The sequence below is a fragment of the Nestor notabilis genome, unplaced genomic scaffold (assembly GCF_000696875.1).
Source record: "Nestor notabilis isolate BGI_N333 unplaced genomic scaffold, ASM69687v1 scaffold14026, whole genome shotgun sequence".
NCBI classification, from domain to species: domain Eukaryota; kingdom Metazoa; phylum Chordata; class Aves; order Psittaciformes; family Psittacidae; genus Nestor; species Nestor notabilis.
This window is the reverse complement of record NW_009932477.1, coordinates 7,381-21,338: the sequence shown is the minus strand read 5'-3', so window position 1 is coordinate 21,338 and position 13,958 is coordinate 7,381. Positions and strand designations below refer to the sequence as shown.

General features: G+C 40.0%; 1 protein-coding gene across 1 annotated transcript in view; it reads left to right on the top strand.

The window, feature by feature from the left end:
• The window catches only part of NKTR (natural killer cell triggering receptor), a 39,438-nt gene extending 35,349 nt beyond the window's left edge, over positions 1-4,089 (top strand). Inside the window, 5 exon segments of the mRNA XM_010016420.1 lie at positions 1-917; positions 1,103-1,198; positions 1,550-1,609; positions 2,198-2,297; positions 3,988-4,089. Of these exon segments, the coding sequence (XP_010014722.1) occupies positions 1-917; positions 1,103-1,198; positions 1,550-1,609; positions 2,198-2,297; positions 3,988-4,089 (1,275 nt within the window).
• Positions 4,090-13,958: the final 9,869 nt, after the last annotated feature.

Sequence of the window (13,958 nt, the reverse complement as noted above, 5' to 3'; positions counted from 1 at the left end):
GATGAAACAGTCAAGGATAAAATGGGAAATACTGAAAAGCCTTCTGTGGGTGAAAACCTTTTAACTAAAAACACTACGTGTGGTGCCTCACCAGATTGCAATAACCTTAATAAAGATAGCATTAAAACAAGTGCTTCAGCCAGTATCTTAAACTCAGGAATAAATGTGACCGCTTGCAAGGATGAGATGAAACAAGCTGAAGAAAGTAACCAGAACGGATTGGAAGATGTTATTGAGACAGATGACAACATGGAGATTTGTACTCCAGATCGTAATTCACCAGGGAAGGTTGATGTAGATGTTTTGTCTCCTGTCATTCTCACTGCTAAACCTCAGGCTTTAGGTGCTAGTATAAACAAAGATTTACAGGTTAAGACCCCTGAACAAGATGCTGTCAAACTAGGAAATAATGCTACAGATTTCATAAATATTAAAGAAGAAAAAGAAACAGGAATGCAAGAAAATAATTCTGCCCCTGTGTCTAGTGCTAAAGACTGTAGTTTAAAAAGTGAGATTACTGAAAATACACAAAGCAATATGGTAGATAATAAATGGAAGCCTTTGCAAGGTGTTGGTAACTTACAACCAACCACAATTAGTACTGCTGCAGAAGTTAAGAACATAGCTTCAGCACCAGAGCCTAAACCAGCAGGTTTAAGAATTGAAATAAAAGCTAAAAATAAAGTAAGGCCTGGATCTCTGTTTGATGAAGTTAGAAAAACAGCACGGCTAAATCGAAGGCCAAGGAACCAAGAAAGTTCCAGTGAGGAAGAATCTCCTAGTAGAGATGATAATAGCCCATCCAGGAGTCTTAGTAGGTCACGAAGTAAATCCAAATCTAAATCCAGACACAGAACAAGGTCCAGATCTTACAGTCACTCAAGAAGTCGCTCACGAAGTTCTACATCTTCATATCGGTAAGAAGCTTGTGCCGCTCCCACAGCTTAAAGTGAAAGCTCTGGTATTTTTAAGTCATGTTTTTCTTTTTCAACTATGTCACTTAGCAAGTATGGAATAAATATCTAAAAGATGAAGCTTTATAACGCTCTTCTCTTCAGTTACATCCTATTTTGTGCTTTTCAAAGTTGTTCATTCATTGTAGATCAAGAAGCTATACAAGAAGCCGAAGCAGAGGATGGTATAGTAGAGATCGGTCAAGAAGTCGAAGTAGTTCTTACCACAGTTACAAGAGCCGTAGGTAAGTTTCTCTAATTGGGGACAGTGTTGGGATGTATTACAAACCAGTAAATCAGGCATGGCAGTCTGATGCCTCGGTCTCTGAGCTTGGCTAAACGCTTAGCTATGCATACTACAGTCTGAAGTAGCTATCTGAAATGTGCAGGTTAGAATAGTTGGATTTCAGAATTTCCTGTTACTGAAAAATAATTTTGTTTAAAGTTTTGTAAAAAATAATTTTGTTTAACGTTTTGTAGTATTGATAAGGAATTCTGAGCAAAACATGTTCCTTGCCTCTTGCTCCTCCCTCCCTCCACTCTCTTCAGCACTTGTTTCTGAATAACTTAAAACATGTGTTTTTGTTTTTTATCAGTCGATCCTATAGTAGAAGTAGATCCAGAAGTAGTTCTTATGGTCATCATAGTCGATCCAGGTATGGATTATAGCTTTATAAAAACTGTGTTAGTTCTATACAAACTCTGCAATAGATGTACATAGTATAAAAATATCTAAGAGTACTTCTTTATCTATGGTATTTACATTTTATAATATGATAGCAGCTTGAATCAAAGCAAAATCAGCATAAGATACATTTAAAAGCTGGCAAATAACAAAATCATCCTGGCATTGCAGTTAAAGGTGATACAAAATAAGTAACAGTGAACACATTTCCCTTTATTATTTAAAAAAACCCCCTGAAGTATGGTTTGTTATTTCTTTCTGTAAGTATTAGCAAACAAGATTTTTACTGCGTCTACAATTCACAGAGAAAGCATGAAACTGTTTAAATGGTTAGTAGGTCTTATCTGGATTAATAAATTTGAGATTTTTACTATTATTTTTAAGATAGTTGTATTTAAACTTTTATAAAATGTGGAATTATTGTTTGTCACATCCTTCAAAAGTAATTTCTATATAGCTGCTTATCTCTGTATATGAATGTCCTTGAAACATATGCTTAAATTGCATTTTAGGCAAGGAATTGTAAATTTACACCTACTTTCTTTTTACTATAAAGTAGGTCATACACATATGATAGTTACTACAGCAGAAGTCGAAGTAGAAGTAAAAGGAGTGACAGCTATCGAAGATCTAGAAGTTACGATAGACGATCCAGGTAGGTTTTAGCTAGCATGACTTGACACTGAATTTATGCAACAGAATTTGCTAAATATATACTTAGGATGTTCATGAATGTGGCTGATGTGGTGGGTTTTTTTCCACCAAGCATAAAAAATGCATTGTTAACAAAAGTAGTAATTTAAAACCAATTCAAATTAGAGCAAGTGTGTGAGTGAGGAAATCAGAATTTCTACCGTACTGAATTTGAGGATGGGATAAGAAACTAGGATAAGAAAGATTTGAGAAGGCTCCATCCAGTTCATTGCATGTATGCTGTCAAAATACATACATGGGGCTTTTTAATAATTTTAAATGTTTTTTTAAAAACTACAGTGAACATAAGATTTAAATCAAGTGTTCTACTGTGGATTAAAAAGTACCTGGTATGCAGAGAATGTCACTGGATGGTAAATTCTTCGTGGTTAGACTGTGAAAGTGGCATTCAAAAAAAATCTGGAAGGGAAATTAGAAATTACAGCGCTATCCAGAATTAAGTTCTAACTTTCTAGAAAGTATTTTGAAAGAACATTTTACCTGCAAATCCAGCGTGCTTCTGATGAATTTAGGATAAATTTTATGTACTCAGTACAGGAGAATTATATAGGTGTAAGTATTGGATTTCTTTGGAACAGGAGATCATACATAAATACATACCTATATGTGTGTGGTGTGGTTTTTTTGGGTTGGTGTTTTTTTTGGTTGTTCTTTCTTTTGTGGGGGGGATGGGCTTTGGGGGGGGTTGTTGGTTTTTGGGTTTGTTTGTTTTTTATCAGTGATGATTTGTCTTATACCTTTTTAATGTCCCACATTAGTGGTGAATCAGGCAGACCTGTAAGACTACTGTGAATTCTTATCCTGTGCTATCCTCATGCTTATTTTTTCACAACTTTGTACCAACTTTTCATGGACTTTGTTCTTGTCCTTTTCCCCATCTAATTCTGACAGTAGGACAATTTTCGTCATGTGTTTGAGGGGAAATTAATGAGATTAGAATGTGGAAAAAAGACTTACAAAATCATTGGTTTAGGATGTTGGAAAGCTTCAGAGAAACAATGTTGAATTAGATTGTACTCACCTTTTGTTTTAGGCACAAGGCTAGAAAATCTCTAATGAAAGTTTATTCTGTGTAATTAGAGTATGTCCTGTGGCTTGTCTGAAACCATCTGGACTCTATCTTGGTGTTTGGCCAGGTGCTTGGAATTCTTCTGGATAAGCCAAAACATTTTAATCTACAATTTCCACTCTGCTGGCACTCACACTCCCCTGTTGTTGTTACGGGGTCCAATTTGTAAGACCCTTCTTCAAATGAAGCACTGTAATATATATAAAGCAAAGATTTGCGAAATTATCTCAACTGAGAAAAAATGCTTGCAATATAAATTTATATTTGTTAGAATATACTTCTAAGCTATTAGCATTTAGAAAACCAACTGTATCAGAAGACAAGAAATTATGTAGTTACAACCCTACTTGTTTGACTGGAGTTACAGAGGATTTTCATCCTTTGAATTCGTGATTATTTTAATTTTGAGTGTCCCTTAATGAATACTTCAGTTATATATGAAATATCCTGTAAAAGACTTCTTGTATGTTTTCTTCTTGTCTCTTGTGTTTCTTGACAATTTCTTTTTTTCTTTTGGTGTTTACACAATGCAATTTTGAGTTTTAAGCTCAAAATACAATTTTGAGGCATTTGAATTTTTTCTTTGTAGATCTTACGGCTCTGACAGTGAAAGCGATCGCAGTTACTCTAACAATCGAAGCCCCAGTGAAAGCAGCAGATATAGCTGAAACCGTTTCTTTGACGATGGAAACTGTATTTAATAATCTTTTTCCGTGTTATGTTAAAACTGTTTTGACAGTGTCACAGGTGAAGTTGAAGGGTGTTTACTGAGTTAGCTGAAACTTTACTATTTAATGGTGAACTTGCTTGACTGACTGTATACTTATGGAGAGGAGTACTGAACTTAACTGGGTTTTTTTAATTTTTTTTTTAATATCAACTGCTTTTACAAAATATGGAGGGGAAAAAAAAAAGTATTCTTTCCTTGAGTTGGGTTTCCAAGCCATGAATGACAGGGGAATTTGCTGCCACCGCTTTTCTGGGTGCAGCTATTGGTACTGTCTTCAAGTATGTTTATAAACATCTTTGGTCTTCCTGCCTGTTCCTGTTAAATAGATGCTAGCAAATACAAAACTGTGAAGAAAAAAACAAACCTTCTAACAAAGGCTGCCATTTCTAGTTTATTAAAATGCTTTTTTTAATGCTGGAAGATGGGTTTCTGTGATGTCTTGTTTGTTGATTATTGCATTATATACAGTACATACACACAAGAGCTAGGTGATGAAAACAAAGGCTGCCACTCTGTCTTAATCCTTTCTGTACTGTGATATTTCAGAAGTTTGCTGAAAAGGGTGAGGTTATACACAACATAAATTGTTAAACTGACAACAGCGAGCAAAAGCATGGTGAATTTTGCTCTTAATATCCAACTTTTCTAAACTTTACATTTAAAGTTAATTTTTTGATAAAACAGCAATATTCTTAAGAGTCTTAAAAATTCTTGAATTTCATTTCAGTTCACATTACAATGCTTGGTGTACTTCAACACATTTTGAAGTTGAATGTTGTAAACTGTTGAGTGTATCACGAGTTTGTTCAAAACACTTTTTTAATGATACATAACGATAGGTTTTTGAGAAAACAAACCATAATGGTTCCTTTATAAGAATGTCTGTAGATGTATTCCATCTGCCATAGGGAATATCAGATACTGATATTGCAAATACTAAACTATATATCGTTAAAGTGATATAACTACAAAAAGCGTGGTATGCCTGATAAAAAGCATGGACGATACTTTCGAAGTAAAGTTCAATACCAAAAATGACTCTGTGTTACAGGTAGATGGTTTGCAAAAAAACCCCATAGATTCTAGCTGAAGAGCACTGAGCAATTTTTGCAATATTCTGATCTGAGTTGATTTAAAATAATTTGTAAACTTTTTCAGTGTTTAGAAAGTTGTGTACTAAGGCACAGTTTTTTAGTGGCATAAAGTAACCCTGAAAGTGCGGTCTGTAGTGAAAAAACAGACTAACACAGCTTTATTAGAGCTAATGGGTACTGTTGTATGATAATAGTTTTCATTACCAACTTTCTGTAGTATCTTGAGACGCTTTCATTTTCTCAAACTTTTCAGATACTGAAATTACCAAAAAACCAACCACCTCATCAGGACCCAACAGCTTTGAAAATTAAAAGTGGTAATTTCTTGCTTAGACATTAATTCATACGGTCTCTTTGATTGAATTAAGCTATGCAAAATTAGCTTTTGGTACACTTCAGAAACATGAAAAGAAAGCTCAAAGTGAAATTTGAAGATTGCAATGGTGCCCTCCATTTCTGTTCGTGAACAGCTGAGTAAGACATTTGTAGTAAGTTCCTAAAACTGAATTTGTCATATAGTTTTTTCCACTTTTGAGAAGAACCCAAAATTCTGAGCTTACACCCTTCCTCCTCTTGAAGCTCAGTGAAAAACTGTGTGCATGTAATCCTTTCAAATCAATATTTTGTAAGCTTCTTATGCTATTAAGTCAGTGCACATCTACAGGCATGTTTCTAACAGTAGCTGCCATTTCAAAGTCCTGAGCAGATAGTGCTGACTCATAATAGTTTCGTAGTTTTGTTTTTTCCCTTATGGAGAAAATAGAACTAGTGGGTTAGTGGTCTATCAAAATGCACAACTATAAACATCGTCATTTACTTACTAGAGAAGAACTTGCTCCGGAATTGGACTTCATTGTATTTCAGATCGAAGTTGACTTTTTAAGGCCAGGAAAAGGTAATAAAAATAATACAGTCAATCAGTTAATTGTAGTTGTCCAAAATTACTGTAATGCCGCTAATGGCTATTTCATATCTTGAATTAAAGCTTTATAAAGAAATTCTATCTGGTAGATGGTTGGGGAGGGGTTTGAGGGAAGGGGGGAGGGAGTATTTTTACTTAATTAAGTCTGTTAAATTGTACTTCAGGTATCAAACGTACCCCTGAGCTGGTTTTCTAATGTTGGTCTATGGTTTTGCAATTTTGTTATTCAAAAGTAGTTGCTGTTTGTAAAATAAACTTTTGTACATATCTGCAAATACTGTTTTCTCTACATCTGGAAAAATCCATTGCTGCTTGAGGGAAACAGGCAGGGAAATTAAAAATACACTTTGATTTCTGTATCCGCTTTTCTCCCTTCCAAAACTGCATACAAGTTGCCTTTCCTTTTCCTGACCTACATAGGGAATGATTCCTCAGCAAGACTCTGTGCTGGGTTTACATAAGAGTCATCGTCAGAGCAAATATTTTGAAATTTCCAAGTTATTTGAGGTCTCACCATTTCCTAAAGATGTATAAAAGGCTCCTGTCCTCTGTGAAAAGATACACTTACCAGATCTACATGGAAATCTCTGTATGTGCAGACTTTTAACTTCTTCACTAAATATTCTTACCCAAATGCATGTTTCCACATCATTTCTATAGCATGTTGGAAATGTGGTATTAGTTCAGATTGGCAGATGTAGTGGCTCAGCAGACTAATCCATTAGTCTTTTAGACCTTCTGTTCCAGAAAAAATGGATTTATTTGGAAATACTTTTTTTGGAAATGACTTTTTCCTAATGGAAAGGCTTGGCCTAAGGTAAAAGGGACAAGTGGAAGCATTTCCTTGTTGTTTGATTTAGTGTAATCCGGTTCACCTGGTGTTCCCAAACTTTGGAGAACTGCCTTCAGGAGGCATAAGAAATCATAGAATCACAGAATGGTTTAGGTTGGAAGGGACCTTAAAAGCTCATCCAGTTCCAACCCCCTGCCATGGGCAAGGACACCTTCCACTAGACCTGGTTGCTCAAAGCCCCGTCCAACCTGGCCTTGAACATCTAGGCAGGAAAAGTAGGAACTCCTGCTGTTGTGAGCTAGTCATGGAAGGTGTAAAAAATGGTAAGTTTGGGAGGGGGAAGGGTGAGAAGCTATGTCAGAAACAACTGTGTAAGAAATGTTACACAAACCTGCGTCCTGCTGTAGCATAAAACAGTGTCTTGGTAAAGAGAGGTAGTCAATGACCTTTCCTTTTAACTGCGTAAATTTGGGGTTTGTGTTTAATAAAGCCCTATTCCATGCAGAAGCTGAACATCATGATCCTGGAGCCACTCCCAGGTGGTGTGGAGCTGCTGCTGTAGAGGTCAAGGCGTCACCTTGAGCTAGGAGGAGGCTGACGGCAGGCACTGCGCTGGAGCACACATGTTAAAAATAGAGCAGCTGACACCCGGTTACGTATGCCTCATTAGTGACATTTTCCTATTGAAGTGAGTCTTAAATCTTGCAAAGCGGTAAAACTATCACTCAGGTATAGGTGTTTTCATGAAAAAATACAGGTTAAGTTCTAAACAAGGATAGGGGGGTGTGTGTGTGTCTTTGTTTTGGCAATAGATGACCCACTGAGCAGTACACAGAATATTGTTGTGGTGCAGCTCTGCAAGAGCAAGTATTCTGTCTGCAGTTGCAGGTGGGTGACTTAACTTATCCAGAATAAGACACTATTAAATGATCCATCTGGCTATCAAACAACTAGTTCTTACAAAGTATATATTTACAAAGCAACAGCATAAATCCACTTTTCCTATGATATCAACACAGAGATTTCGTTCCTACCATACCGTTTCTAAACAAGGGCTACTTGTGTCCTTGCACTTGAGGGTAAGAAGCATTCAACGTGCTCTTTCAGAAGATCACTGAGTATGTGTCAGTGTATTAAATTTCTGTTGATGGCTTTGTGTGGTTCATGATGATCATGCTTATAGTTTGGAGCAGAACACAGTATTTAGATGACCTTGAGCTGCACTCTGGAATCCATCTGGCTTAATTTTCAAACTGAACGCTGGCTGGGATTTAAATTGTGAAAAGATAAAGCTTTGCATGCCCCACCTCCATTCCACATCCATATAGATAACTTTATTTTTTTTATATGGTTGTGAAACAGTAACAATTTTCCACCTGGTTTCAAATGCTTAACTGTGGTGAGTTAAAATTTGTAAATGATACAAACAATTAAATTAACCCAGTCTGGAATGTAATAATATCCATGTAATCCCTCTGAAACAGGGAGGATTGCACATGCGAGATCAGTCTGTGGAGGTTTTGCTGTGTTTTTTTAATAAAAGTAATATTTCAGAGTCACAGTAGAGGCACACAGGGAGGTGAGTGTTAATTTGGTATTAACTGATGTTTTTGCTGTGATGTGGGGCTCCTTCAGCCTGGAGAAGGCTACAGGGAGACCTTAGAGCAGCTTCCAGTACCTAAAGGTGCCGACAACAAAGGTGGAGAGGGGCAGGTAGGGATAGGACAAGGGGGAATGTCTTTAAATTGACAGAGGAGAGATTAAAATTAGGCATTAGGCAGAAGTTCTTCCCTGTGAGGGTGGTGAGGCCCTGGCACAGGTTGCCCAGAGAAGCTGTGGCTGCCCCATCCCTGGCAGTGTTCAAGGCCAGGTTGGATGGGGCTTGGAGAAACCTGCTCTAGTGGAAGGTGTCCCTGCCCAGGGACACCGGGGGAGTTGGAACTGGATGAGCTTTATGGTCCCTTCCAACCCAAACCATTCTGTGATTCTATATCTGTTTTTACAAGAGTGTGATGCAGCCCAAGAGAACCAACATCCTTACCCATAGGGTGGTCTAACAGTGAGTGCTGAGCTTGTCGCAGCTTGTGAGCACGTGTAGCTCCCAGAGCAGCGTTATGTTGTAGTCCTTGCCTTAGGCTGCAAAATTCCCTAGTTAATTCCTTAATTCAGTCAGGAAGGGACTGCCCTTCCTCTTGGGCTTTATTTTAATTCCAGCTCGTCGTGCACCCTGTGGCAGAAGAGAAGGAAGAGTTCTCCCTGGCTGCTGGAGCCTTGGCCACCCATCCCATCATTTGGGCAGCATTTGCATAACTTCTCCCCAGCACTTTTTAGAAAAGCCATGGAGTGCATAAAGAGGATTGGAAAGGTCCTCGGAATCAGAGAGGGCAAAAGGCTGAGTGCTGCACTTCCAGGAGAAACACCCAGCTCTCTCAGGAAGATACTGGTGAGATGAACCGATTTAGAGAGGCTCTTGGTTAAGGAAAAACAAAGCAGCAAACCCATTCTAGGTATTTATTTGGCATAAAGAAAGATGTTGTTTGGGTTGTTTTAATCAGCATAGGTATGTCAGTATTACGTGTTCAAATTCACTGCCTGAGAACTCCGAGGCAAAGGGAGGCGAGTGCTCCCCTGGCAAAACTCCACCCTGGGTGCCCCTGCCCGCTCACATGGCCAAACCAAATGCTGCTTGTTCCAGATTAAGCCAACTGACTGCCAGACGTGCCTTGCTGTTAGAAACTGCCTTCATGTTGAGGGGCAGCCTCAAACACAGAGGACTTTTGGTTTATGCCATCTGTGGGCTCTGTCTGAAAGCTGAAAAGCTTTCCTGGTAAAAGTAGTGTCTTAGTGGTTATAACCAATTGCAGGTGTGCAAAGAAAAGAAAACATTTTGCAATGGCCCCGTGTGAACCACTGTGCTTAATAATAGCTGTATAAAGCAGTTGAGGGTGTGTGGTTTTGTTTAATCCCTTTATGCTGTTGAGTCTGCGGAATCCTCTAGTCATGGCTTCCACCTTTTAAAAAAATAACACTGAGGGTGAGGAATTAATTCCTTTTTTTCTACTGTAATGTGCAGTTTGATAATTTCATTGCGTGTCCTTAGCTGCTATTTTAAGAAAAATAGTGAGCAATGGTTCTTTGGTTGCTTCATTTCACTTATTTTCAGATTCTTCCCCATAGGGACCCATCAGTCCTTTCTGTGTCCCACCACTAGCACTACCCAGGGCTTTTCCACGTTACCTGCCCATTAGTCACTGGCATAGCCAAGCCTTGGACACTATCCTGGGGAATGTGCTAGATATCTCATATACCACTGACTTTGCTAGAAGATATTGTTATTCAAATCTGGCTGAATAGCAACAGCCTTCAGCCCATGAGCTTTTAATCTTGGACTTTACCTCTCCCTTCTTCAAAGATTAAATCTCCCCCTTGTGACAAACAGGGCGGTTGGGGAGGACCAGGTTAGAGATCTCGACACCCACAAATCCATGGGCCCCGATGGGATACACCCACGACTGCTGAGGGAGCTGGCAGATGTTACTGCTAAGCCATTCTCCATCATCTTTGGAAAGTCACAGCCAAGGTCAGGAAGTGCAGGTTGGATGAGTGGAGGTGAGGTGGATTGAGAACTGGCGGAATGGCAGGTCTCAGAGGGTTGTGATCAGTGGCACAGAGTCTAGTTACATCCGTAACTAGTGGTCCCCCCAAGGGTCAATACTGGGTCCAGTATTGCTCGACTTACTCATCAATGACTTGGATGAAGGGATAGAGGGTACCCTCAGCAAGTTTGTTTGATTATATAAAACTGGGAGGAGTGGCTGATAAAACAGGAGTGCTGTGCTGTCATTTACAAGACCTGGATAGGCTGAGTAGGGTGGAGAAGAACCTAATGAAATTTCACAAAGGCAAGTTGCGCCAGTGCAGGCTGAGGGTGATCTGCTGGAAAGCAGCTCTGTGAAGAAGGACCTGATGGTCCTGGTGGACAACAAGTTGTCCATGAGCCAGCAATGTGCTCTTGTGGCCAAGAAGGACAATGGTATCCTGGGGTGACGCAAGAAGAGCATTGCCAGCAGGTCAAGGGAGGTCATCTTCCCTCTCTATTCTGCCCTGGTGAGGCTACATCTTGAGCACTGTGTACACACAGGGCACCCCAGTTAAAGAAAGACGAGCTATTGGAAAGAGTCCAGCTGCAAAAATGATTAAGGGACTGGAGCATCTCTCTTATGAGGAAAGGCTGAGAGAGCTGGGCCTGTTCAGAAGGGATGACTGAGAGGGGATCTTATGAATGCATACAAATACCTTAAGCACAGGTGTCAAGAGGATGCAGCCAGACACTTCAGTGGTGCCAAGCAAGAGAATAAGTGGCAACAGACATAAACTGAAACATAGAAAGTTCAAGCTGAACATGGGGAAGAGCTTCTTTACTTTGATTGTGGCACAGCACTGGTTAGACAGGGTTTTGGGCAACCAGGTCTAGTGGAAGGTGTCCATGCCCATGGCTAGATGAGCTTTAAGGTCCCTTCCAACCCAAACTAGGCTGTGATTGCATGATTTCCTGAGTCTATCAGTATAACTCTCTTCTTTTTTCTTCATTGAACTAAGGAGGTGTAAGCCAAAAAAAAAAAAAAATCGAAACAGCTGTATGTGCCAAAAAACACATACTGATGCAGAAACGCAGCTCCAGTGGTGGTTTTCCTATAGACTTCCTGCAGGAAACTGCACAGATTCCATGATTGTCTTTCATTTCTATCAGTAGCTTCAAACCAATGCCTTTCAGAAAAAGTTCATGGCAGAGCATACAGTAAAAACAGACCAGTTTCCTCCTTCGTAGAGGCAGGATCCACTTTAGCTGTATGAATTGCAGTAGTTTTTGTCCAACTTATCTGCAAAAGATGCCAGTGCTGAGGTGCAGCAGTTGAACTGAACCAGCCACACTATAAAAAAAAAGGTATACAAAAAGGAAAAAAATGTTTAAAAATAATAAGAAGAAATGTATTTTCTGATATCTAAACTAAAGCTCCTTTGCTGACACTTAAACCATCACTGCTTCTCACACTTAGAGAGGAAGAGAGTAACCACTCTAAATATTTGTAAGAGGTTTGGGCTAGCTTTTGCCCAGATCTGGTCTTCTCTGGACTAAATAGCTTCAAGACCTTTGTGGGTTTTTTGGGGTTGTTTGGATAAGGGTGAGGTTTGTTTTCTTCAGGGAGTTTCAAGTTCTTAGGTCTCACCATCTCCTGGGCTCCACCACAAGCCTGTAACCTCCCCAGATCACCATACCCAAGTGAACAACATACTCCAGCCAAAGCTTCAAGGTGCCATGCAGATCTAAAATGTTACTTCATGTGTCCTTCTGGCAACATTTATGTGTTCTTGCCTGTGGCTTGCTGCTTTTGCAATGAAGTTAGGATTGCTGCTTGCATCCGGACAGAGATGCCCTGCTGCCCCTGCCTTCCCCTGCCACATTCCTGCCTGTGCGGTGCTCTGTAGCTCAACTATTCTTACACAAGCAGCAAGTTTTCCCTTTGTTTCTACTAAATTGCAGTCTTTTCTCTTTTATTTCCAGACTATTTCTCTAATATGTCAAGATTGTTTTTGAAGTTCCAGCCCATCCTCCAAAGTACTCAAAGTCCCTCCTGGCTTGGTATCATTTGCAGCTGGAAGAAGCAAATTTTCTATTCATGCAAGTAATTATCAAAAAAATATTTTGAGCAGTACAAGGCCTGGGACAGATCCCCAGAGACTCCTTGGCTGTGTATCTCTTCAGTTTCCCAGCACATCATAAGCAGTGTTCCCTCCTTCCAGCACTGCTTTCCTCCCACTTCGTGCCATCTGTCCCTGCCGTCTTTCCTCTTCCAGCTGCGCTGGGGGTGTGGGGATGTAAGCAGGCGATGGCATCTTAAGTTAAGTTGATCTTCAGCTTGTCTAACTGGAGCTTCTGGATGCTGGGTCTTACAAAACATTGGTTGAAGGTGCCCATTGCTTGTTTCCCCCAGTTGGCCTTGGAGATGGGGTTTCTAATACCCCGTGTAACTTTAAACTGAGTGATGTGCATGCTATCTGGGCTTTTCACCTGAAGACATCTTCTCCAGACCTCCACTTCACCCCGATGACCCTCTCTGCTGAGTATCTTTCTGCATCCTCCTTGAATCAAGATACCAGCACAAATACTAGCATTTTGTATTTTTCATAGAATTACAGACCAGTTTGGGTTGGAAGGGACCTTAAAGCTCATCCAGTTCCAACCCCCTGCCACAGGCAGGGACACCATCCACTAGAGCAGGGTTCTCCAAGCCGCATCCAACCTGGCCTCGAACACTGCCAGGGATGGGGCAGCCCCAGCTTCTCTGGGCAACCTGTGCCAGGGCCTCACCACCCTCCCAGGGAAGAACTTCTTCCTCAGATCTCATCTAAATCTCCCCTCTGTCAGTTTAAAGCCATTCCCCCTTGTCCTGTCCCTACCTGCCCTTGTCAAAAGCCCCTCTCCAGCTTTCTTGTTGGTCCCTTTAGGCACGGGAAGCTGCTCTAAGGTCTCCCCAGAGCCTTCTCTTCTCCAGGCTGAACGAGCCCAACTCTCTCAGCCTATAAAATGCTTTCTTTAGCACTAATAAATATCAAGACTATGTCTTTGTGATTTTTCACCCTGGATTTTTTGTTTGTTTGTTTATTTGTTTGGGGGATTATTTTCCATGGCTTTGGTAGTGGAAGTATATTCACTGTTCTTTCTGTGTATGAGTATTTACAGAATAAGATGGTTTCTTGTCTTTCATGTTACCAATTTATACCCCATTGTGATGGAAAAGTTCCCCATGGATTCCAGGGATCTAATAGTCTGAGCAAAGGGACTTTGAAATTATTGAAGCTCACACATAAGTGCTTTGCAACCTTACCAAGAACCAGTGTTTCCCCAGCACTCTTAAAAATAACTCCCTACCCAAGGTTAAGGAAAAAAGGAAGAATCTGGTTTATCGCAAGAAAATAGGCAAAGGGCAGGACTCAAG